The sequence below is a fragment of the Podarcis filfolensis genome, assembly GCF_964270895.1.
Source record: "Podarcis filfolensis genome assembly, chromosome: 3".
NCBI lineage: Eukaryota > Metazoa > Chordata > Lepidosauria > Squamata > Lacertidae > Podarcis > Podarcis filfolensis.
This window is the reverse complement of record NC_139606.1, coordinates 64571979-64599456: the sequence shown is the minus strand read 5'-3', so window position 1 is coordinate 64599456 and position 27478 is coordinate 64571979. Positions and strand designations below refer to the sequence as shown.

Genomic DNA, 27478 nt, shown 5'->3' with positions numbered 1-27478 from the left:
AATGGGTTTGTGTGGACAGGCTGTCATGGTGAAATTTCACCCCTATCCCACAGGGATCGTGGACAGATTTGGATGGTCTGCCCTGTGTTTTCCCTTCTAGTGGGAGGTTGCTTCAGTGTACACTGACTGGGTCCATAAACTGTTTCAAATACTTTTGACCACACAGGTATTATTCTGTGAGCTTAAAGGACCTGACTCAAATATTCCTATTCATAGCATTTTTCTTACCAGAGATATTGCAATTGGAGGTGGCAAGTTTCTTGTGAATTCACTTTGAACCCTCCAAGCACATTTTATATTCACTGTAATTGTACTGATGAGTAGAATTCATTTGATATTCATTCAGCCCAACACATTTATTTTTGTACTAAAGGTGTTCCGTTTTAAATTCACTGGATGCTAAACAGGAACACTTTTGGGAAGCTTATGGATCTTTGATGGGTTAGTGTCCTTAGAGGTATTTGCAGTCTAAAAAAAAGTATATGTTGCATGTATATTAAAGAGTACACATACATATTATGGACCTCTCTGTGAAATGCATCACACGTAGGGTACTTTAGTTTTAAAGGAACCATAAGACTCTTTGTTGTTTTATGACACAGAAGGTTAGTGAAAGAGTAGGAGATTACATCTTCAAAAAGATGATTCTTACCTGTTTGGTATATTTCTTTGTATTCTCAACAGGTAAGATATTTGTATCCATCAATGCAATGACACAACCTACCATAATTCAATTTGCTGTACTGTACCTGTTTTGTTTTGACCAGCACTTTAATTTCAATTCAGATGTGCTATCATGTGTAAGATAAACACCTGCAGTCTGATCAGTAGTGTCTTGAAGGATAAATGTCTCCAGAACTCAATGCATATACCAGCTTTCCTTTGCCTGGTGCTTTCTAGGTGTTCTGGACAACATATCCCATAACCCATTGGCCATGGTGGCTGGGGTTGATGGAAGTTATAAGTCCTAAACATCTGTAGGGATCTAGTTTAGTAAGGTTTGCACTCCACCTCATGCATCCGACAGAAGGCACCAAAGTTGAAATCTGTGCTTGTCACTGTGGCCTTGGAAAAGGCCTGAACTGTTCTTTCCTTTTCATGGTGACAACACATGGCCCCACTTAGGACACCTTGGGCCACAGATGAAGAAAACCATTGTTTAGCTTTTATTATGCAAAAGTTATGTGAAATACACGCATTAACATTCAGAGTAGACATTCACATATTAGCCATTTAGGAACATAGTGTACCTTTGGCATCCTCTGCCAAAAAGTAAGTCCTATGGAGGAGATCCAGGCCAACCTAGTAATATTTCTTCATAAGTTTTATTTTTCCTAGGATGCACTTTTATATGCATTCATGGGCGTGAAAGAGAGAGAGAGAGAAAGGAAGTGATGCTTTTAGTACATCTCTAATCTGCTTTCTTCCCTGTGTCCTCTACACCTCCAAGAAAGTCAGTGACAATATGATTATCTGCCTTCTTATTAATTATGTTTCCATGGTACATTCAAAACTAGAATTAAATGTTTTAAAAGCAAGCCTTGGTTTTGTTTTTTTTTTTTGCAAGGGGGGGGCATTTGCTTTAAGGGCAGACTCTTTTCCCACTTATTTTCTCAAGGTTTGTTTGTTTGGGATTTTTTTTTGGGGGGGGGTTGCCAATGTGAGGCAAAATAATATCTTTATCCTTTAATATACTCCATTATGCTTTTTTGACAGTTCTTTGTGGGGGTGGGAAGGTCTGACACAGAGATCAGACCACAAAGCTTATATGGAAGTTATTGAAGCCTTTTGTACATCAGCCTCTTAGATGTCATAGTACTGAAACTATTCAGCTGGTTTGTAGTACTGAACTGATCAGGGAGGCTGATAATGGTTCATAAATGGGACTCTTCAATGCAAAAGAGCCAAGATGAATTGGATGTACTGAGTTAACTCTATTAGATCCTGCACCTTATTTGGAAACTGTTACCTTTGCAATCAAGACACAGAAGGAATTCAGCAATTGCAACCCCTTTCTCCCCATACACCCTTTAACCCATCCCTTCCACAACATTGTGCCCTCCAGAAGTTTTGTACCAAAGCTTCCATCATCCCTAGCCAGCAAGGCCAGTGGTCAAAGAGGATGGGAACTGTATACCAGGACAGTCCCAATTTGGGAAAGGCTCAGTTACTGCATCTCAGATAATATGCTGCAACTATAACACCCATGCACAAACCACACCAAAATTACAGACACACATGAGATGCTGGCCCTCCTTTCATACTTACAGTACAAAGAGGAAGAAGATGCTGATGGACAAATTGGGACTCCTTCCCATGTTCCATCTCCTTGGGAAAATGGTAAGGAAATAAATAAAGCCAGTATGGGCCATGCAAGTCTCTGTTTTGCAGGAATTGTAGCAGGACATCTCAACCTGAAATCTATCAAGCCAAGTGCAGTCCATCAGCCATGTATTGTGGACTGCTAACTGCTCAATGGCTCAATGGCTGCCGCCATTTTGAAGTCCCAGAGTGGCATGAGGTTTGTGGGCTGCCAATCACATGTGGTAAGGAAGCTGCTCTTGGCTTGCCAAGCCACAGGTTGGGAAGCCTACTAAACTCTGCACTCTCCAGGCAATGGATCCTGCTATCACAAATAACATCTTTCTCTACTGTAAGCTTCAGAAAAATATAACCCCGTATTTTATACAATTTTAAAAGTCTATGTAGGAGAGGCACAAATATGATTTGTTTGGTTTTTTTACTGATCAGCAAAAAGAAAAAAGAAAAAAACCTGATGGATGTTCCCCTTGGTTCTTTGACTTGGCAAAATCAGATGCAAATGTATTGAAGCCATAAAGAGCTCATCTCTTTTTATATGACGAGGCTTTCATAGAGACATATTTTCATGAGCTATATTCCCCAGCCTTGCAGCATTCATTTAACATATTAACTGTTGCATGCAGAGTCAGCCACCCACTAATATGGTAATTTTCTATACAAGCACACTTGTGCTAATATTTTCATGACTTAAAAAAAAGTATGGTGATAAACCTCTGCTGAAATCCCACATGAAACCATCGTCTCTTTGTTTCATTTTGTCAAAATACAGCAGAGTGATCCCACATTACACAGGGATATTACCGCCAAAAGTGTACATGTCACATACAGGAGATTAAGAGGAGGTTTAGAGCTAGGAAACCTCTTTCTTCATTAATACATTACTAATTATCTTCTGCACCCAGAGCACAATGGATAGGGGGGACCATTGCGGCAAAGCTCGCACTCCCTTCTGTAAAGTGCTGGCTAGGTGTGTGACCACAGCACAGCCCTTGGCTCCAAAGAAAATGTGACTAAATTGGTTGTACAATGTAGATGGATACTCTCAACACAGTCCAATATCCAGTGTCAGTAGAAATTATTCTACAATACCCTATTAGATTAGTTGTGTTAAAATCAATAGGACCTACTTCCATGTAACAACCATAATTCAGTGACTCCAAGTTATTGCATCTGCTGTCTTCTCTCCTTCTGTATGTTAGGAGAACAGGAATGAAGAGGCAATTAAAAAACAGAGCAATTCCTGGGCATGGAGCCTGTTCCATTGGAGAACTTGATAGAAGACCACTGCACAAACAAGGATCAGGCCCAATGTAGTCAGGGAGTAAGTTTTCACTGGGTGTATCAGATAATGGATCTGCAAATTAGCATATTTAAATCAAATTTGCATCAGTAGATTTGTATCTGAATGTCTTTTGATGGGAAGAACCTAAATCCTTAGACCAGCTCTTTAGCTGATCTCAATTAGAGCAGCACTATTGACATTATGCTATTCATTATATTCCCCATTGTTATAATGACTCTGCATAGATAGGATAATTATAGATGTAAAACCTGAAAAACAATGACTGTCTATATTTTTCAGTTCATGTTTCTATGAAGCTCTAATAAATGGCATTTCACATGCAGCAATGAAAAATAAATACATACAAAAACCATTAAAAAATGCAACCATCCCTTGGTTGAATGCAAGAGAGAGTCAATGACCCCTCCCCAAAATTTACCTTTACCTTTTTTTACTAGATCTGTTTCCATAGCCACCCCTTTGTTTTCATTGCAGTTCCTCAAAGAATTCATCAGTGAAACTTTATTCAATGCAAAAATATTTCACATTCACCCTACTTACTCTGAGCTTCCAGAGTTCATTTTACAGTGTGCAGAGTGCATCATAGCTTACCAGAAGGGTTTTTAAAGAAACAACCCCCACCCCAAACAACACAGCTCTTATATGGCACACGCCACCCACGTTATCTTATTATTTAAATCAAACATTTGAAAAGGGTTATCTTATAGTGAAAATGAGCTTCCCCTGCCAGCAACCAGTGGCATAGCGTGGGTTGTCAGCACCCGGGACAAGGCAAGTAATTTGCGCCCCCTAACCCGTGGATTTGCACCCCCTAACCCGTGGATTTGCACGCCCTAACCCGTGGATTTGCGCCCCCTAACTCGTGGATTTGCCCTAACCCCCAAATGTTGCGGCCGGTGCGGCCGGCCCCCCTGCACCCCCCACGCTACACCACTGCCAGCAACAACAGTGTTTTGCATACTTTTATCAGCCTTACAAGACTCCAAGGGTTTTATTGCAATGAGGGTCTTATTCCTAATACCAACCTGGTTGGGGTTTTATTCCAATAAGTTTACATCCAGATCAGAAACAGATATACATGATCATGTTTCTTTTTTAATTACTCAGAGATCAAGAGTATAATCCTTACAGCCATATAAATGAAAGTGTTAAATACTTAACCTTTAAGGAGTGTCTAGAGCTCAGTAGTACTGCCTATTCTTTGACCACAGAAAGCCTCAGATTCAACTCCTGACATTTGCAGTTAAAAGGAATCTCAAGCATCTAGAATCATAGAATCATAGAGTTGGAAGAGACCACAAGGGCCATCGAGTCCAACCCCCTGCCAAGCAGGAAACTAGAAAAGACCTCTGCTCCCAAGCTATGGAGAGCTGCTGCCACAGGTGGTACGGTGCTAGATGGACCAATGATCTGACTGAATATATGAGGCAGATTGTCATGCTCAACCTCTATACATAATGCAACGTGGTGAAGAATAGATAAGCTGCTCTGTTACATTTTTCATTGCCTGCTGTTCAGGAAAAACAAAACAAGGTAGACTAGCTTGAGCATGTGGCTTGGCATGGGAATCTATAATACAAGTGACCTGGGCACACAGAGATCCGCTTTAAAGGGAAATGTTATCCACAGCAGAAAGTCTGCTGGTCCAGAAGAAGGAAAATATTTAGAAGGATTCTTTTAGTTTCTCCCTTCCTAGCATCAGAGGGAATTTTAAATTAAGGGGAAAGAGAAAGCTGGAATTTAAAATCTTTGGAGTCAGGTGAACTACATCCAGGAGACACACCCAACTCATTTACTCTCATCTAGCCCAGTCTTGGGGTCTTTTCTGGAAAAGAGTTCAATTAAGGAAATTTTATAAGGTGTGAAATAGGTTTAATTTATGCTTCCTTTGCATAAAGTTGGGGCAAGATCCTAAATCCGTGTTAATGGAGGAAACTGACATTCTAACTCAGCACAGCACATCTAATATAAAAACAAATAATAAAGGTGAGGGGTCCCTTAGATCACACAGAGAACTAACATTATGGAGTGAACTGATATTGTTAAAATAATTGTAGCTGACAATCTGTGTAGCTATTATAACATCAGAAGAGACAATGGTTTAAGTAACTGAAGCAGTAAATGCCATGTGGACGAAGGGGTGCACTGGAGCAAATATCCACTTATTGTTATCTATTTAGCTCTATTCTTTATTACACTTTTGTGCGCCTTTTAATTTCATGAGAATGTTTTGCTTTAATAAAATGAAGGCATAAGAGATTTGGGGGGGGGTGCAATTGCCCTCAAGGTATGTGACTTTCAAATACAAAATGGATGACTTATTAACAGACAAAGCTGTGGGAACAAGTTTGTCCAGAGATGAACCTTGTTTTGAGGTTGCTCTTCACCCACACGTCTTCATACATTTTGGTATCAAATAGTGTCTTTGCCAACTGAAACAAAACCCTCAGAGCTTCCAGTCATGATCAGTCTCTTTTTTTGACAGCTCAGTCCACAACACTTCACTACAATGAAACCTCATCTAGGGCCATAAGAGACAAATGACTGAAGCAGTGACAGGATTTAATCCCTCAGGCAACAGGAGGAGGAACAGCTACCTATCACAGCTATTTAAAATCTGATAGGAAGACATGAATGAAGGCAATTTAACAAGTTTTACTGTCTCCTGTTGAGGCAAGTTGCCAGAGTCACAACACTTTTTAATCATTATCAGTGTAACTGTGTCACCTGTGTCTATCACCACGAGGAATCATCCAAAAATACTACCAATGCTGTCTCAATTTCATGTTGGGCCTGAAGCAAGACTAGTAAGGAGCCTTGTATGTATGCAACTGAAAGCCCTTCTTGGCATTAACTTATCCAGAAACGCAAAAACACAGAACTTCTCTTCCACAAAGAGATGTGATCTCACCTTATGTATTTGAAACTTTCTTGATTAAATGTAGGCTTGCCATATGTCAGAAGAATTCCTAACATGTTCTGGTTTTTGGGTGTAAAAATGGCTTCAGGGGGAATTTTTGCTGCATCACTAAAAGTCAGGAAAAACCTGGATGTATGGCAATTGAAAAAGCAACAGAAACAGCTCAAAAAAGCTTAAAATCACTGTGGATGTCAGGAATTTTACTTATTGAAATATGGCAACCCTATGCTACTCAATACTTTCTACAGTTGTTGATTTGACTAACATGAAAATTGCCGCACATCAATTAAACTGTATGAGGAATAGAATCTGTAAAGTCTGCAGACCTGGTCACAATTATTGCATGCAGTGATATCTACAAGAGCACCTCTGACCCCACACACATGACCTCTACTGAAGACCATGACAGCTCCTCTGTAAGTAACACTAGAGCATATGTTGGGATGCAGCAACTGAATGCAGACACATTGCTATCAGTGACAACCTGAAGATGTAAGGATTATTACCTGCATTCAAAGGACTGTGGGGGTTGGGGGTGGGGGTGGGAATGACTTTGTGACATGGCTGCAACTGTCACTTGGTTCTCCAAACAAGGACACATTTTTGGCCTGGTTTTTACTTTGTGAAATCTAGCAGCAAACACCAGGAGAAAATGTTAGCAACCCCTGGTGCTGTGCTGTTGTTGATGCTTAAAATACAACTTTGACATTTTTATACAACAATGTAAAGTATAACATGATCCCTGCACTGAGAACCAGTTGAAATGTTCAAAAACTCGCAAAGGCAGCCCTTACAGGAAGCTATAGGTCAAAAGCCCCAGGTCCCTGGTATCTCCAGGTGGGGCTTGAGGGAAGACTGTGGCGATTTAGTAAGCAGTTTCCCTTTAAGCTTTCTTGAAAGACAGCTGGGAGCAGTGCTTTTTTCTATGGGTATGCATACCCCTAAATATTTTGTGAATATGAGTTTGGTTTCATTGAGGGGCAGTATTTCGATATGAGTAGGAAAATGAGAGTACGCTCAAACATTTTTTGGGAAAAAAGCACTGGCTGGGAGTATTGTCAGCTGAAGGGAGTTAGCCTATAATAGGAAATGAGAAGTAACAGTATTGTGAGGTCTGGGTATACTTCTTCAGTTTGCTTAGGTTGTCATTTGTTATTATAGAATAAAGTGTTGGTGATTTACTTCTGCCTTTGATTCATGGATACAACAGAGCAACTTCTGGTTAATGTATGCCAATATTCCCTAACCTGGAACACCTCAGGGGTTTTGGACCACAATTCCCAGCAGCCCCCAACAAATGTTTGCAGCTTCTTTATTCCAGAAACACACTCTAAACTAAAACTGAACTGCCCTTCTCCAAACACTCCAGTTTCTTTCCTATTCCCCTTAGGTCCTTTTTATACTTTTAATACAAATCCCAGCATGCAATTTACCACCACAATGCCACAGTGCATTACTGTGTTTTTCTCAAGTGGCCACTTCCGTAAAAATCCTTCTCGTAGATTGTCGGTAATCGCCACAACAATCTTGCAGACTAGGCTGGTGTTATTATGTAGATATTACTAGGAGAATAGGATTGTGAGTTTCCTAAATCTGATGAGTTCATGGCCAAGTCTAGATCTGAATTGGGGGGATTTCTGATAAATACGAAATAACCTGGAGCAGGGATGGATGACTTCATAGGCTGGGAGAACCAGATCCCCCCCAAACCGATTCCAGAAATTGATCAGCAAGAGGAAGTGTCGGGAAGACATTTTGACCTTTTCTGGCCTTCTTTCAACACATGGAGAGGGTAGATGGCAGATCGTATCTGCTCTCCCTGCTCCCAATCTTCACACATTCATCTGAAGGTCAAAACAAGCCCAACACATAAACACTTGACATATGTTGGGTTATTACTGCACAGCAGGGAACACTGGAAAAGCAACTGTATGTGTGCAGGTTTGCTTCCAACTTTATTTAAAACGGGCTGTAACCAACACAGGATGACCGGAAGTCCACGCATGCAACAGGACTTCCCCTATCTCTCTTCCTCCCTGTAGTCTCCTGTTTGCTCCCAAAATCTGCTCCTGAGGGTTAGGTGTATTCACTCTGTGAAGAGGGTTTGATTGTTAAATCACTCAGGGGAATAGGGGCCTCCTAATAATTGTCAGCATCCTTAACAGATTACAACTCCCAGAATTCTTTAGGGGTAGCCATGGCTGTTTACAGTGACATCATAGTGCTTTAAATCTGTGGTGTAAATGTGGCCAATATCCTCCTCCCAGTGGGCATGTTAGCAGAGTGGAAGAAGGGAATTCAGATTAGGAATCATATCAGGGAAAGAGTTAAACACTCATCCTCCAGCATTGCCGCTCTGATCAAATTAAGTATCCTCTCAAAGAGTCTTGAAAACTTATCACAATCTCTGCCATGAAATATTTATTTTGGTCCTTAGTCAAAGTAATACTTTGCAAATATGTAATTAAAAAACTGTTCCTGTGGGCAAAATACTCAAACATATTAATTTGGGGCCAGGGTATGCTACTCAGCAGAGCCTTTGCTGTAAAACAACAGTTGAGAAGCCTTCATAAAAGTGATATATGAAATGTAACAAGGCATTTAAAATTAATTGGATACATCTGGTATGGGGCAGTGAGATGTGCAGAACAAGAGCAGAGTGGGAAACTAATATTCTGGATTGCCATAAGATTATTATTATGCCCCACTGCAAGTTAAAGCTCAAGCCATGTTTGTTAGATTGGGGTGTTTCTCCTCCTTTTGGTCAGTTAACCACCCTACAACTCCAACCATCCCTGAACATTGGCCAAGCTGGTTGGAGTCCAAAAACGTCTGACGTGAACTGGAATCCAACAACATCTGGAGGGCACCGCATCCCTCAATTTATATTCCAGTGAGTACTTGTGAATCTAAACTATTTTAGTTCTATTGTAGGGGAAAGGCAGAAGATAAGTTTCCTAAATGATAATTAAATAAACAATGCAAACCATTTTGAGACTTGTAAAGAGAAATACTTATGTCAATAGTTTGCTTTATTTTTTAACTCGCTTCACTGTCTCTTAAATCTGAAGGACCATCTTGCCCTGAGCGAAGTGGAGTAGAAAGAGGCTTGGGAAAGTGTCACCATCCATTTTCCGCAGTGGCCCATTCCCACCACAGAGGCCTCTGAAGGCCCATCTTGCCCTGAGGGGAAGAGAGAGTAGGCAGGAGCAGTTTTTTCTAAACCAACAAGTTTTCCTATCCATTCTATTGTATTTTAAAACAAATGGTGTTGTAATAGCCTTATGTAAATCACTTTGTGAGTTCTGGCTGAAAAGTAGTATATAAAGGCAATAAGTAAATAAATGCCCATGCTTAGAATAATCAGCTGCTATGACTTGTCTCCAGGCAGATATGTTCTTATCCCAAAACACCAGTAAAACATGACTGAAACAACCTACCTCCCAATCAAGAGGAGCTCCCCAAGCACTCCCAGACGTTTCATAGCCATAAGTATTCCCCTGACGGTCATGCCTTCGCAGAAACAAACCACAACTCTGGCCTTTGGCAACCTGTCACGGAGCTTCTGAAGCAGCTTTTCGAAGCTCTTTTCACCTGCGTTGCTGTAGATCTTGTCCGAATGAGCAATACAAAGACCTTCTTGAGCAGCCAGCTCTTTGAAGGCTTCCATGCCACTCTCCCCATAGTTTCCTAGACAAAAAATAAATAAATGGATTATTGTTACTATTGTGGCACCTGAAAGCTTACTGAATTAACAGACACAGTAAACTGAAATAGTACAGCTGCTTTCTCCCATTGTAAATCTTGGCTACTTAAATCACATAAGCATCTTAAACCACTGCCTTTCTTTTATTGGTTATTTGGGGGGAAATTAACGCATGGAAACTTCACGCTCAAATTGGGTTGTTAAAATGCTATCAATATCCAAGCCACGTGAATAAGTCTGTACAACCAAATCAATCCCTGTTGTGGGGCAACAGGGTCCAAGCATAATAAAGATGATGTGCTCTTCATTTTGTGGTTCCTTTACTATCTAGCCAAAAAAGCAACAGTGATTTACATAATGAGTATTTCTAGCAAGAAAAACATACTTGACTTAGAGATGCTGACTTTCCCTTGTCAACAGATACTAGAAAGCGGCAAGCATTTGGAAAAAAGGCAAAGGGAGGAAAGCGGTGCAGAGGTTAACCAAGAAAGCAAGGATTTCACCGTCTCTGGGGGCTTGTTACTGCCAAAAACAGAGGAGACAGAAATCAATGGTGCTGTCAGCTTGTTAGGGCACAAAGAATAAGCAGTGAACCAAGACCGCCAGTGTTCAGATGGGCAAGGTACCATTTTCTCTCTCTTTCCAACTGCAGCAATAAGAATATAATTCAGAGCAGCCCTCCATTAGTTCAGAGCTCACAGGTGGCTTAGCTATGCTTTTTGTGTTCTGCCTTTTAGGAGTCTTCATTTGTTGCACAGAAAGATGATAATCACCTTCAAATATCTAAAGAGCTGTCACATGGAAGATGGAGAAAGCTTGTTTTCTCTGGCACTGGAGAGTAGGACCTGAACCAATGGCTTCAAGTTACAATAATTCTATTACTCTAATACCAACTGCTGGTGTTTTGAAAGCCCTTCCTCTTGAGAAGTACTGTTACTCATAAGGAGTTACTACTGAGCCACATGGTGACTTTGGGCTCTCAGTTGTGTCATGGGTTTACACCTTGAATATTTAGGGATCCATGCCCTTGAAGATTGCTGGCAGTGGTGGCTCCACCTTTCCCATGGACTCCACCAGGAGCTCACCCATTGACGCTCCAACTGGAAGCTACACAAATGCACCTCTGGAAGGGCCCTGCAAAGTTCCCCCTGAACTCTCTGAACGTTCAGGGCTGGCAATGGGGTGGATATGCCTGCTCCCCCAAGTCTTCAGTCAGTCAGTGGGAGGTCCAATTCATCCTCTGAGGAGCGGGTGTCCAGGTTAAAGCTGGGCATGACATAGACACATTTTTAGAATGTAGCAGACTAAACAGCAGCCATATTATATGGATGATACTATTTCTATTTAAAGTGTCCATGTGTCATGGAAAGGTGGAGGGGGGATTGGCAGGAGGTCTGGAGTTGGCCTTTTCTCTTAAATTTTATATAAAACTTCTATTGACTGTAATGGGAGCAAATTTAGGTCAGGACAGAGCACTTTAAAAAATATTCCCTGAAGAGATCTTTTTTATTGAAAAACTCAAGCAGTGCTATTAATTGTGTGTGACAGCCAAGAACATTTGTTTGCTATGAGGAAGTTTCCTCTGATCTTTACCTATGCAACTGATAGCAACTGAAGTGGAGAACACACAAGACTGTATAATATTAAGAGGATATTTGTGGGGAGAAAGTCTAAGGACAAAAAGACGCAGACAAACAGACCTGGTTTCTTGGATCAAGGAATCAGAAACTGAAAAGAACCAAACCAAGGTAGTCCTAACTTTTTGTTCCATTTACAGTTCAACGTATTCTCTGTATGGGCCTTTACAGCATTTTGAGGCTTACAATAGCCCATGGATCCTAAGAACAGAAGAAGGGCAATGGCCCATCTAGTCCAGTATCCTCTTCTCACAGTGGCCAACCAGATGCCTATGGGGAGACTAAGTAGGGCAGTTAATATTCAGAGGCATAGAATATTTGACTTTTACAGTAGGAGGTGCTAGTACAAAGTGGATGTGCCAATATACCTTAGGGTGTGCGGACCATTGACCTGAATCATGTATTTTATATGTTCTATATATGGAATCTTGTCCTGAACCCTTGTTCTGCCTGGTGGCAAGTCAGTATGTCAAGTCCCCAGTCCAGGGCCAAGCCACATGTCCAAAATCCAAACCAAAGCAGTCCCACAGAAATCCTGGACCATCCAAACTAAGGTCCATCAACATGGGCACTTAAGCAGACCCAGGACCTCAGCTCTGCTGCCCTTTTATAATTTGCATGCTGACTGCAGCATCTGGGCTTGATGAGGCATCTGACCCTCACCTGTTCCAGCTGAGGAATTACACACCTCCTCCCAGAGCTAGTGAGTTCCACCTGGCCAGCTAGGGAGCTGGGCTGTGGGCCCTTGCCTGCCTCAACCTCCTGGAGCACCCCACCCATTGCTCCCTACACCTCAGAGCCTGCCATGCTTGTGGAGACAGGAACCCCTCTGACTCCAGCGTCCTGCTGCTCTGGTTCCTGTGTACTGACTCCCATCCCCACGACGTCCTCCATAACCCTGTGAGTACTTCCTACACCAACCTCTCCTTCCCCATCCCCAGCTTGCTGCGGTGTCCCAGGCCAAGCGACACACCTTGCCAGGATCCTCTTCCTCCTCCCTGTTGTCCTGCCAGATCATGACACATAGATAAGGTTGGTTCGTGTGATATAGAAAGTAAACATAACCATTAGCCATTGTTGGCTGTGATATTTATTTTATGAGACAATTGTGTTGAAATTGCATGTTCAGTGTATGTAAAGCAGCCATGATGGATGTTGTGGTGAAGAACGCAATGCCCCCTGCTCCAGTTTCTATGCTCAATCACAAAGACAGATGGCCCAAGTAAAAAGTCAGACCTAACCTTCACAAAAACGGACACTGCTGAAACCATCACAGTATTTATTGAACATCAGTTCTGTGAGCAAAGCATAAAAGTACAGTTGCCAACCATTTTCTTCTTGCAGAGTCTGTCTCTGCTCCTGCAGCTGTATGAAAGACAGTAAGATAAAGATACAGCTTTCCCTTTCACTGTAACTTTGTGCTGGGTACCACTGAATCTCTTACAGTACTGCCACTCCTGCTCTTTGGAAAGACAGAAGCAGACATTGGAGAACAAAGATGGCGGCCCTCACAGGAAAGGCGAGCTTCCTACTGGTTACTGCTGCTTCTGTTGTAGCCCTTCTGGTTGCCTACTTGACACTGGGTGAAGAATATCCTTATATCTGTGCATGTTGGAAGACTTCCCCATTGCCTGTTGGGAGACAAGAAAGGAGTATGATGAATAAAAGTTAGCAGCTGCAACAGACAATACATGGGGCTGTGTGATTGTAAATGAGGACCACTATAGATGTTCTTCAGTTCTGCATGCCCCAGCCCAGCTCCCATTCTCCCCAGTGACATTCCCCATGGGGCCTATATTTAGAGATTGATCTGTTGGAGAAGACAATGTAGTAATAAAGACAATACTCACACATCTCATATAGTGGAATGTACTGGCGTTGAATCTCCATTCATTGTTTGTTCTGCTCCATGTGTCTTGGCTCTGAACCTGAAAGTTAGAAGGAGTCTTGGGTGTTTCACTACCAGTTTCAATAGAGTTCTGGGGTTTTTTGGTGTTCATTATGGAAGATTACTTACAGTTTGGGATTTGCAACCAATAGGTAAAAACTTTCTCCAACATCAATACTTACTCCTTGTCCCCTATGGGGGAGACACTCTCCGCTTCATACCTAAAGTTGAGCCATAGTTGGTTTCACCTAAGTTGTGCTTTGGTTGAATGTCTGAACCCACCTCAGGCAACTAACCATGGTTTATTTTACACCAACAAACCACAGTGTGAAGCCATGGTTTGCTGCCAGCTTTAGAATATCTGCTTTCTTTATAACCATGGTTTGTCACCACACCTGAACTCATGATCCTGACTTAATTCTGGTTTGTTTTAGCAGCCACCCCAGCTGCTTGCCAAGCTACAGGCAAGAACATCTGGAAAACAAAACCAAGCAGCTCTCACTGGTGTTTTCTCAGAATTAGCCCTCCCTCCTCATTCTGTTTGGTAACAGACTGCTTTTCCTATCCAACTCCCCCCAACAAGTCCTCCCTCTCAAGTCAACCTGTCTAGCTTCACTACTGCTTTGCAAGGAGAGGAAAATTGGCTAATTGACTAAGATCTATCCAGGAGTGTACTTTGAAAGCACAACTTAACTCTTACAAGGTTTGAATGACCTTCTGAGGATAAAAACAAATCACTTTGAAAGAGAAACCAAAGCTTAGGGTCCCCACTCCACAGCACTGTTGCTGGGATCTTCTTACTTACGTATGGCAGCCTTAAGCATTGTAAGGAAGCTGGTGATGTGGTGAGGCTATGCCAGCCACATCACTTGATCCAGCCATGTTGATGCATTAATCTGAGCTGCTAATTTATGGGGTATTTTGTATTTGTTTTATGACTGCAATTGTTGGTTTCATGGTGTTCACTGCCATGAGACTTTTTTTCTTAATGTAGCTAGTATATAATTTTTTCAAATAAATGGCAGACCAGGAACTTTGCAAGGGCATTTGTGAGAAGAGAACAAACCAGGATTGGGTAAAACAAGCCATAGTTTCATAGGTCATTTGCAAGACTGATCATAGTTTGGTCTATAAACCATGGGTAAAACAAATCCTGGTTTAGTGTTCCGTGCAAACACAGCCAGTGTTAACCTGTGGGGTATGTTGTTAAGCTAGTTAGTGGTTGATGTTTTATTGTGTTTTTAATATTTTGTTGGGAACCACCCAGAGTGGCTGGGGCAACCCAGTCAGATGAGTGGCATCTAAATAATAAAATTATTATTAAAATATAACTAATTAATACATAGCTTCATCATACTATACTGGGTGGGGAGACACTGTAACCATGGCTGTTTCTCCCTCTCTCTGACTTACCTGTGTGATTACAGCCTCAGCTGCAGCAGTAGAGTTGAGATTCCCAGTGGGTGTTTGTATCTGGAGTCCCAAACAAGGGTTTCAGCAAGAGTTCTGAGAAAATGAGTGTTAGCACTTCACATTGTTTCTGTTTTGTTATGAGCCTCAGTTCCTGGTGCATTAGGCTTGTAGTTCCTGCATTTCACTAAATGTGTCCTCAGTTATCTAAGCACCTGTAGCATGGGACACCTTGATCTTTCTTGATCATTGTTACTGCAGCACATTATCTGGTCTGTTGGCTGTAATGACAAAGAACCTTGAAGCCCCTCTGAGCCATACAGTGTTCTATGGTTCCCCTTTCCTTTAACTCCTTAGCTATAAAATGAGCAGGCTTAGTAATATGCTGCCTTATATGGGGATTGTAAGGATAAATACATGAAAAAATGGTGAGGTGATCTGATACTATGGTAACAGAGTGCCTGATAAAGATCCGTATTGGACAGGCTTCCGAGGTAGCAGCTAATAAGCTAATACAGGGCACATTTGGCACTTTGAAGTTTGAGCAGCAGCATTCTCTAAATGCTTTCTGCTTTAAGAATAAAAGCTCCCATCAAAAACAAGCCCCTTTGAGGTTTTATATAAACAAGAGGGTAAAGCTACACGCTCAAAGCCCAGCAAAGAAGCTTATTACGTGGCAACCACATAATTTTGTACAGTCTGGGAATATGGATAAATGAGCCACCCAATAAATACACTTTCGACAACTTATCCAATTCCTGTTCCCTAAATAGATCAATTCACATTCATCATCCTTTAATACCTAGCACATTACTGAACACAGCCATCACACCCTATGGCCACAAAGCAGATTGTTAAAGGGAAGCTGGTAGCCATTTGATTCTCTTTAACCTCCCTCTGCTTCCAGCTAGGCCTGCTGGGCCAACTTTCTTTATATTTTCTCTGCTGCCAACTTTCAGAGGAAGCACACATGCACAAGTCTCCCCTTCCCACTGTAGAGGATGTCCTTTCCAAAGAATTTGCTTTTCAATCCTTCTTGCTTTCTGGATCTGCCTCACCGCAGTATACAGAACCTTCTTCATTGGCCTGCTTTGGCATCCATCTCATCTGCATATGGGACAGGCCATTTATGAAGAGGAGGGGAGGGGGTCATGCCTTGCACAAGAAGGAGTTCAAAGCAGCAGAAATGGGGCTCACCCCACTGTATGACTGGCTTAAAGTCATCTGGGGAGCTCCATGGCTAAGTGGAGTTTTGAACTCAAATCTCCTTGACCCAAGTCCCACTATACTGTGCTGTCCTTTACTACTTGGTGGTTAAGTGCTAAGATACCAGATGTAGTCTTTTAGAATTCAGAGTTATTTTCCTGCTGTAGCCTTGTGTCTATATGATAACATTTGGTTGGTTCTGTTGCAACTGATTACATTGTTTTGTGGTGATTTCTGCAAGTCACCCTCAGCACATGTGCTTAGAGCCATCCTAACATAAATACATTCACAGAGAATGGAACAGAAAAGTCTGTCCTATACTATGAGAGTGTAGTTTGGGATAGGGAACATTTTTTGCCTGGTTATATTTATTTCTCCTATCCTAGCAGGCCTACTTTGGCAAGTGGGTAGGACCACCTACCTGTCAATCATCTGACATCATGTTGACACCAGGTGACTGAAAAGTGGGTTGTCCCACCCAGATGCCAAAGATGGCCCTCATTGGTGGTGGTAGTGGACCAATCAGGACTGACTGGTGTAGGCCTCATCTGAGCAGGATTAAACTCCCTGCATATCATCTGACATATAGGGTAGTCGATTCTTCTTTCTGCAGCAGCATCTCTACCTGCCACACACCAGACATTTTGTATGATGTCAGATGTGGGATATGTGTGTGTAGCTTCTGGAAAACAGCCTGATGGACCAACCGAGGGAGGCCTGGTGGAAAGAAACACAGACAGCTGGGATCCATGATGAGACTCCTGTGGACATGTTATAGCCAGAATTCAGATAACAGAATAGGTCATACATCCATATACCAGTTGGGACTGGCTTTGCTAGAATGATTGACATGGAGCTGGGAACTTTGAAAAACTGATCAAAATTTAGCTAAAAACACTACAAGTCAGGGTAATACCACCACAAGACATCCAAACAGGAAGCAAATATATTGATGCAAGGTGTATACTACAAAAATCCCAGTACATTATGAGCAAATAGCTCTTAGGAAGATCTTTTCCTTGAAGATGTAAAATTTCCTGGTTAACTGCTCGTTCAGTTTTCAATTGAAACTACTGTATTCAATAGTTTTCTTGAGTGCTGCAGTGTGCATTTTATGAGGTTAGATTTTCCCTCTGAAATGTTGCCATTTGAGATGGGTGAAAATGTTAACAACCCCCTCCCACTCACCTCATACATGTTTCTGTTTATTTTTCCTTTGATCTGCTGTTGCTTTGAGAGAGGATTACACCCCCATTCCCCATGCAATCAGCCTAGCCTTCCCTACTTTGTTATGCTGCTTTAGCAAGTTTATTGCTCACCAGCCCTGCACAGCAAGACTTGCATCCTGATACAGCTCTTGATGCAGAGTTACATATGACTAGTTCAGGGATGAGATGGGCGTAAGAATATGGATCCACAGTGCCACAGAATACAAATGCCATAATCCCATGCAGCATTACTTTCTTGTGTATCTGAGTGTGCATTCCCACCCATATTCTTCCCAATTCTTTAAGAAAGCATGGCTGGATTGGGAGAAGAAGCACCAGCCCGGGGGTCTCTTCTATAGGGCATAGCCCCTCTTCCCCTGACATCCACTCTCTTGTGCAAAAATAATCACTGCAAAGGAAGAGGTGCATTTCTTGGGAGTCATAAAGCTTAACAGTCATAAAGAATGGGAACAGAGCCAGACTAGCACCCTGGACAGCACCTGAAGACAGAAGCAGTTAATTCATGGGTCAGCATGAAAATAACATAGTATGAAGGAGAACAAAAAACACTTCCACCCAGCACACTGATAGTCGCTAATGTGTTCATGCAATTTATCCCCCTCTAAAAAGGAGGTGGGGAAATCATGCACTTGAAAGGAAGGATATAAATGTAACAATGCACAATACAGAGGTTGCCGCAGATGCAGAGGTGTATCTGTCAGAAAGGGCTGTGCCTTTCCTCAGTCATATTACTTGACGGCTGGTTTCTGGCAAATGTATGGATGTAGACAGGCATTCCTTTGATCCAAGTGAGAGAATTAAAACAGATGCACAGATATCCATAAAATGTGAACAAATAAGCTGACAATAAAGTGACAGTAATAAAACAGGCCTAACACATTTGTTATAAAGATATTTGCCCCTGTTCAGCAAAACACAATTGCTCTGATCTATGTGCATGTTTCTTCTTTCAGCTTTCATTGAAGTGTGGAGCATCTTGAGTGTACGAAATCCATGAGTTCACATTTGAGAGTACTCAGGGCTCTGATTGGTTCAAATGTATCTATGTGGATCTTTGTTTATTTTTATTTTTTTCTTTTAAGTCAGTTTGAGTTGCCTTTGGCAAGGTTATGATGATAAAATTAGAAAACAATAGAACAGAAGGCTCTTCTGTATGTGTGTATGTGTGATAGGGGGCTAGGATATGCTGTTAGATTGTCATGTTTGACAACATGTGGGTGTTCTTGCCTCATGTATTCATGCTGGCAAACTAAGATTGGGTGTTGTGTCCCATTGCATCCACACCATGTGTACATAGAGTGGGAAACCCATGTGTGTCATTGTCACAAATAGTGAAATTCATATATGCCAATGTCACATGCAGGTTGCCTGTCATACGAAGCATAATGTGCTTATGGTGTTTGCTGCCACAGAAAGTAGTGATAAATATTAGATCAAGACAGAAGCAGACTGCATTTGCCACAAGGGTGCAATAGATTGCATCCTTTTGGGGGATCTGCACACACAAACCAACATACTTACTGCTATATATTTGGAAGTACTTGTCATGTAGAACTCAGCCACTAATACTCGGTTGAGCGTCTCCACTCCCTTGCCCCATTCAACAGCTATGTTATGACTGAAAACCATAGCAATCTCTTCCTTGGGTTGCATGGGGAATAAATTCAGTTGCACACTTGAGGGGAAAAATCCTGATATTCATTTGTCTCTGTAATCTTTCTGTAGATCATATGAAACAACTTTATAGAAAATCTCCATCAATCAGATAGTTATAAAGCAAATGAACATTATGTCACCATCATCACCACCACCATCAGATTTATGTTTTTCATTGCTGTTGTTCTTCTTGCCTTTCCTGTGCAAGAAAATGAAACTTCCAAAGAATTTTTTGTGAAATCCTTAAACATAAATTTGCATTCTGTTTGTTCTGGCTATTGGTGTCATTTGGCTCACCCACTTTTATTAGTATGGCTATTAAATATTGAAGGGGATTGAAGGAAACCTTTGTCAAATATTTGGGTTACTTATTTCCAAATATGTAATATGATATTGTATTCTTCTGTCGTATTATTGTACATTTTCAAATGAAAAATCAGACTAAATAAAAAGATAGGCTTCTGTTGTAGCAGTGAAGAAGAATTTAATTAGATCAGAAGTCACCTCTTCATCTTCTGATTATGCCCCTCTGCAGGAAACTATAAATTCCATTCATATCAACCAACAACAACACTAGCACTACCATAGTTAACACTAGTGTTTCTGTAACTTCCTTTCAAATGTGTATTAATTCAATAAGACAATGAATGGATATGCTGTTTACACACACATACCCTGCCCCCCCACCTAATCATTTGCATGGAACTATGGGAGTTTGCTGCCAAGGAATCCAAAAAGGCCCATCACCAACATTACAGCAATGCAGCTCAAATCATTTGAAACACACATCTACTGGAAGTACATCCTGCCTACTCAAGCACTATAGAACTTGAGCCATGCCTCAAATCGAGCTAAAGAGTCCTGTGGATCAAGATTTTGAAGTTTAAAAAAAATCCACTGTTTATGGTGATATGGCCAAAAATCATGAGGAGAATTGCTCCATTACAAATTGAATGAACTGACATTTCAGAGATGTGAGCATTCACAAACAATTTGTTAAACCTCACCGCAGGTACCTCAGCTGCTGTGATTCACCGAAGTGGGTATGTTATTTCTCTCACACAAATGAGCAAAATGGTGGAGAAGGCCCATAAATGCAATAAATGTTTAAACAGAAATTAACAGGCTGATCCTATTCCCAAATTATGCTGACTGGGAGGGACAGGATCACTCTTAAGGCCCATGGTACTGGCAAAAGTCAAGATAAACCAGCCTAGGTACTGCCAGAAAAACCCTACCAGTGCAAGGCATAAAATTGGACAGAGCTAGGAGGACTGGGTGTTGCTTGTGCAGGAGTTGCTAGACTTGAAATGGAGTAACTAAAACCCCCATTTCCCCCCTCACTGCCCTCTAGGCCACAACAGAGTATAAGGTTTCAACTACAGGTGTAAGAAGGCATCTGTCTCCATCCAAGCTCATATTCATTGCATGCAGCACTTGTTTCAGTTCCGCTGCAAAACTACATTATTCGTCTTACTTTCGGTTATGGTGAAATTTGATGTAATTAATTGTGTGATTGATTTGATCATCATTAAGGAGAAGGAGACGACAGAGGACAAGATGGTTGGACAGCGTCCTTGAAGCTACCAGCATGAGTTTGACCAAACTGCAGGAGGCAGTGGAAGACAGGAATGCCTGGCGTGCTCTGGTCCATGGGGTCACAAAGAGTCGGACACTAAACAACAACAACAACAAGTTGTTTCACACCATTCACTTCTATGCAAGGGAAACATAGTGCAAATGGGGATGAGGCAATAACATACAGGTACCATCTCTGTTGTCTTTTAGATGCCTACTGAAGACCTTCCTCTTTCAACAAGCCTTTTAAGTAGAAATCTGTCCTAGTCTATAGCTGCACTGAATTTGCTTTTAGATGATCTAATTGTTTTTTATCTTCAGAGGAAGTGCAGGATATAAATTTAATACATTAATGATGATGATGATAATGATGATGATGATAAGTACTATCAACAGACTGAAAACAACAAGAACAAATATCAATCATATTTGTTGGATTGATTTCTGTTCCAGATATAAGCAAACATTGGCAATTTCAGATCTCATTTCCTGCAGAATTCTCCAACATCCCTAGTCTCATCTAACTCAGCAGTCATCACACTCTCCCAGGAGTTTGTAAGCAGCAACCAGGAAACGCAGGCAATGGATGCAACACAGAAGACAGTATGCCATGAAATTGTGCTCTCTATTTCCAAAAAAACAGGAAGACAAGAGTAATGGGAATAACAATTACTAAAATGGTTCCATTTTATTAAATGAATGTGTTGCGCTCTCAGCATACTTGTATTGGATGTGCCAGTCTTACGAAATTAGTATCTCCTGCATATGAAGTAGATTAAATTAATAGTAGTGTCTAGGACCGAATCTTCTGTTGCTAAATGCACTGCAATCACAGTAATTCCACAGTAATCCTAACCAATTAGTGATTATTTTAACATTAAATACCATACATGTTAATTCCTTTGCTGCCATCGCCATCAGAGTACATGCTACCTGTCACTTTGCAGATGAACATAATCACAAAAGTCAATGTAACATATGAATGAAGTTTTAATTTCAGGAGCCCATTAGTGCTGTCAATCACATGAGTCATTAATGTAGTTACCTTAAAGAGGCTGCTACCTTGAATTTCTGAACAGGTATTATTCCTTGGGAACAAGAGACATGTCCAGTATCGTTAGCTCAAGGCTCAGTAATTTGGCCATTATTTCTGAAAATTGGGAAATGTTGCTTTAGGAGTAGGCGGTACTCTAATTGTCTGCTTGGAAGGGACCCAAAAATTCACCTACTTTCTCCCCCTGCTGCAAGCAGAAGCTTAAACCCTTCTACCCTAATCCTTCAGATTAGCAGAGACAACCAAGACCGCAGTGTGTTGAGGCAGATTGCAGGTAGAACATTCTACAAAGGGCCTGTAGAGCAAGCAACGGCAGGTAACCTTTGCAAATGAAGAAATCAATATTGACTTCATTTCAGTATTTACAAAGAAAGGCAGCAGGGATGAGACATCAATCAGCGCTGACATAACCAAGGCAAGAAAAGGGACCAAGGGTGACAAAGAAGAATTCCAGAAAACACTTGAGCAATTTGAACAAATTTAAGTCAATGGAGCTCCAATAACATTTTCCTAAGGATTGGTAATGAGTTCACTTGGCAAATCTCAAAACTATTACACCGCCTTATGCGCAACCAGGTCCATCAGTCAACTTTGTGGTTTTTTTAAAAAAAGCTTTGTCTGGAGATCAGTCAACCAATTTGCACCCTCAATATATTGTCCAAAAGCTGCCACACGGAGAAGGATTAATTCCTCATGGGCTGCCCAGAGAAATCAAAATTCAGCTTCTAAGGCCTGAAATTGCACTCAGCAACCTGGTTCAAGGCAAACTACCTACCTGTCTCTCCTGCAAACATACACATCAGGGAGATGACAAGCTAAGCCAGTGGCAGCCATTGGGCCCATGAAACTCCTACTGATACAGCTTTCATGCTGCAATGACATCAACGTAAAATATAAACGTAAACAGTGTGGTGTAGAGAGCCGTTGTGGTGTAGTGCCAGTGTGGTGGTGAAAGTTTTGCACTAAGACCTGGAAGAACAGGGTTCTAGTCCCCTGCTCAGCCACAAAGCTCATTGGCTAACTTTGGGCCTGTCTCTCTGCCCAGCCTACCTCACAGAATTGTGAGGATGCAGTGGGAAGAGGGAAAATCATGTACATTTTTAAAATGTAATAAATATGAATACAAAATAATAACAGAGAAGAGAGGGGTAGATATGGGGAGGGAACAAAATAAATATGAGGGGAGAGGAGTGTGGTACCATTAAGGGGGTGGTTTGATAACAGGCTGTCATGCTGACAAGCCTATTCTTTTTGAAAATTAATGGAAAACTGATCAGGTTCCAGAAAACGGAATAAAAGCAAATATATAGTGCCTATTTTTTACACAAGGACCACAGGGAATTATCGGACAAGTTCATCTGATTACTTTACCTCAAAGATAGTGCAGCAAATGATAAAGCCACTTATTTGCCAGCATCTAGACAAAAAAGGCATGATTACTAGCAATCAACATGGCTTTGTTGAGAACAGCTTAGTTTTCTTTTTTTGATTAAAAAAATGGTTTGGGAGGCAAAGGGAAGGCAGTTGGAGTGCTTCCGTTTCAGCAGGACTTTTCACCTTCTCCCACGTGGCTTCTCCTAAACTATACAAACGGCTAAAATTTAAACACTTTAGTCTTGATATACACACATCACTAGAAAATAACGTAAGTTCAATTGGATCTGTGGGACCTATGTCCAAAAGGGGGTGGGGTGAGATAGTCGGTGCAGATTGGAAAGAAGCAATCAGTGTTTGACATAATAATGAATCGGATGCTAGTTAAATACAAAAACGATCATCATAGTTGCTATTTATCAAACTCATTGATTTCTAACGCAAGTTGTCCGTAAATGTTTTGCAATATAAAGCATATCACACAATGCAGAAACATATAGAAATTAAACAATTTGAAGCACAAAAAAGGTTCCATTCCGATGACATCAGTAAAACAAGTAACAAGTTACAACTACTCTAGTGATAGCCACATAATTCATTCATAAAAAATGGAGCCCTCCCAAGAAGCAACCCTCCATCACTCAAATGCCTGGCAGTACAGAAACGTTTTCTCCTGGCTGTTCTTCAGCTGGAGTTGGCATTGGACCAAAATGAAGGTTAACATGGACAAAGGTAAAGTGTTGACATATAAGAGTGAAACAACCTATGCATCAGAACATTTGAACAAAGGAAGCTGCCTTGGACTGAGTCAGACCATTGTCTATACAGCTAAGGACTATGGACACTGGCTGGCAGCAGGTCCCCAGGGTTTCAGGCAGAGGTCTTTTCCAGTCCTACCTCAAGATGTCAGGGACTGAACCCTGAGATCTCCTGCATACAAAGCAGATGCTCTACCATTGAGCTATGGCCTTTGCCCTTTCTCATTCAGATTCTCCACCCCATTACCCATACACAATCCAATCAGAATGGCAGTCAAAACTCAGTCGATGGGACAATGTCCTCCACTACAACAAGCAAGTTTAAGGGGTACAAGAGAAGCCATGTTTCATCCACAGTTCCATTCTCGAGCATTTCACCACCACTTGCTTGTTGCTCTGCCTGGCACCTAATCGCTCAAGCAAATGCAGTATTACAGTAGTGATGGCACCAGCATGTGTCACATGAGCAGAGCAATGCAGGTGCACATGCAAAGCCTGCTGGAGTTTGTGGGGAGTGTCTGCCTGCTCACTTTGTCCAACGCTTTTTCTGAATGGCATTGTCAGTCATGTGTTGAGTGAAGACAACTAAGCAAGACACCCAACCAGCCCAGGATAACCAAATTCTTAATTATATCCCAGTCAGCCAAGCAGGGGCAGGCAGAGTTTTAACCTTCACCCATTCCCTCTCTCAGAATTCCGATGAAAATTGTCCCCCTTCTGCTGTTAAGCTCAGGAAAAAATCATTAAAGAGACCTAGACAAACATTTTCTTAGCCATGGAATATATGCAGTGCCTTTTAGTGAGACTAAATGTGCCCTCAGTTGATTGTAGCACTCTAAATTCTGTGAAAGATGAATATCTGTTTTTTCTTAGTTTTAAATTTATTGGTTAATTATGTTAGCCATGAAAAAAATTCTGTGCAAATTTCAGCTTAGGTCTAGGGCAAGCCATTAGTATGAGCTAATACTTTTTTCTGTTCGCTAAAGACAAATATTTCAATTTAAGGGCATTTAATTTTAAAGACAACTAGCTCATCTGTTTAGCACGGTAATTTTAACCCTTTATTACTTGCATGAGCTGAAATAGCTGTAGTTTTAAACTACACCTTTGTTGCTGCTCAGCCAGAAAATGCCGGGGCTAAAGTCTGTTTGCAATTCTATACACACCTGCTCAGAAGTAAGTACCACTAAGTTCAGTGGGGCCTACTCTCAGGTAAGTGGAGCTAGGACTGCAACCTGAAGCTCAGCCTGGAGCTCAACAAAAATTTCTGTGTCATTCAGTAAGACTCTTTTGTCAAACAGGACAGAAATCTAAAGTGTTTCTCTGGTTTTTGCCAAGACATGAACACTAATTGCATCTCAGCACAGTCAGAGCTGTGCAAAAGCTTCTAGATGCTGACTTTAAGGCTCTGTGTAATCACTGTGCCAATCTGCAGGGCACAGCTCTGGGAAGTTCCTCAGTCTTATTAGGGGAGAAGGAAGCATATAAAAAATTAACGCCAAGCTGAAAAGCCCCATTCTATTTCTGTACGTTTTCAGGGGAAATTTAGGGGCAATCTCGTCCTGATGATATAAGAGTTCCTCTCAGTGGCTAGCAGCCTCCATCTTTCTCCTCAGAATAGCATTCATTCCAGAGCATTCTGGAGGGAAATGATACCACCACCTTAACACACACACAAAATAGCAGCTGCCAGTGAGGCTTTCCCTTTCCTCCCAGAATACTGTGGAATAACATTTTATCCAGGGCAGTCTGAAGAGAACACCCCCCCAAAAAAACCCCAGTTTTTGACACCCTACTCCCAAAATTATTAAGGCTGCAGTGGTCATGTGGGATTCATTGTAGCATTTCTCCTTGGTTGCACACCAAGGTAATGTGAGATGCTCCAGGCCACAGGGGAGAAGCCTGTACTGTAGTTGGTTTCTCACACCAGCATCTGTCCTCTGAAAAGCAGGTCAGGGCTGGCATGTGGAGGAGCTGAATTGCAGGCTCGGGACTTCCTACTATAGAGCAGGAAGAACTGGCCTTATAGGTTTTTGTACCACAATTTTTGTACCATAAGAACCCACTCATCCATTTCATCAGCACTTCAGCATCAATGTGGCTTGTTTATTTTTATTAATTTGAGGCAGGCTCAGGGTGTTTGGTCTCACTTAAAACTTGAATGTTGTTTACACAGGCCAACATATTCATTCCATCAAAAGCCCTATCAAAGTATTTGTCAGAAAACTTGCCAGAAGATCTACTGTGCCAAAGATATACGAGTCCAAAAAGGAAAAATAAAGTTCCAAATTCCAACGTGGCACTGTAGAAGTTAGCATTCCTGTCAAGCCCCTGGCATGAAATAACATAATGCCTTGTGACAAGATGCAAGAAAACACACAGTGAATAGATAATGAATCTTTCAGACACAGAATATTCTCAGGCCAAATATCGTCTGCCTCTGTAACCAGTCCAAACACAAGACAATTAACCAAACTGAAATGAATATTAACACGCGTGCAGGATGCAAATACTGGCAGCTTCTCAAGTGGATAATTATGTTGCATTTAGCATAAGATGTAAACAAAGGAAGGAAGAGTAATTATGCAGAATATATGCATGTGCGTTGTGTATGATATGTGTTTGGCCTTTTTGTGACAGTATCCACTGTTGCTGCCCATGGCAGCCATTGACATTGGCATTTCTATCAATATACAAGTACCAGCATTTCTCATATATACTGCTTTTTTGAGAAGAAAATAATGTAGCATAAAAGGGACTTCAAGTTCCAGCTTCACTGTTGTCTCTCTTACATCCTCACAACAGACTGTAAAGGTGTAGAGAGAGCTGTCTCTATTTTACCAGAATTCAGCAAATCCACATTGCATTGTGTGCACATTGTGTTGTTGGAATTCAACTCCCATCAGCCCCAGTCAACATGGCAAACAGTCAGGGATGATGAGAGTTGTAGTCCAGCAACATCTTGGTGGCCACAGGTTCCCCGTCCTTGAGGAAAGCTGAAAAAGACCACAAAGCCTACTCTTTTTACACTGGGACTGTCCTGTCCAAACCCAGAGCTATACTGCCAGCAATCCTGATGGAAGGATCCTGATGACTTTGGATATGTTGTTTTTGTTGTTACAGTGTATTTTAATGTTACCTGTATGCTGCCTTGGAAGAATTTGGATCCTAAAAGATGGAGTAGAAATAATTGTGACAGTAGCCACCACAGCAATAACAACAGCAACAAGAGCAACAACTTTCTATGTTAAAAACGTGCCCTTCCAAAGCATTTCTTATCTCAGTTTATCTGTTCTTAGTCACTGCCAGAACAACTGTTCTGTCCATTAGGCACCCCTCCGAAGGTTGCCTCAGCAGTTCTCAACATATGCAGAATGAAATCTGTAATAAATATGCACAGATAAGTATTTGCAATGGTTATAGTGCAATCTCCAGCA

The 27478-nt window shown here is 41.4% G+C and overlaps 1 protein-coding gene across 4 annotated transcripts in view; it reads right to left on the bottom strand.

The window, feature by feature from the left end:
- Positions 1–27478, bottom strand: part of GRM1 (glutamate metabotropic receptor 1) — a 178192-nt gene that overhangs the window by 110368 nt on the left and 40346 nt on the right. For all 4 annotated transcript variants that reach the window (XM_083607616.1, XM_083607617.1, XM_083607614.1 and 1 more), the window contains one exon: positions 9986–10235. In XM_083607616.1, coding sequence (XP_083463742.1) covers positions 9986–10235 — 250 coding nt within the window. The remainder of the gene's footprint in view (positions 1–9985; positions 10236–27478) is intronic.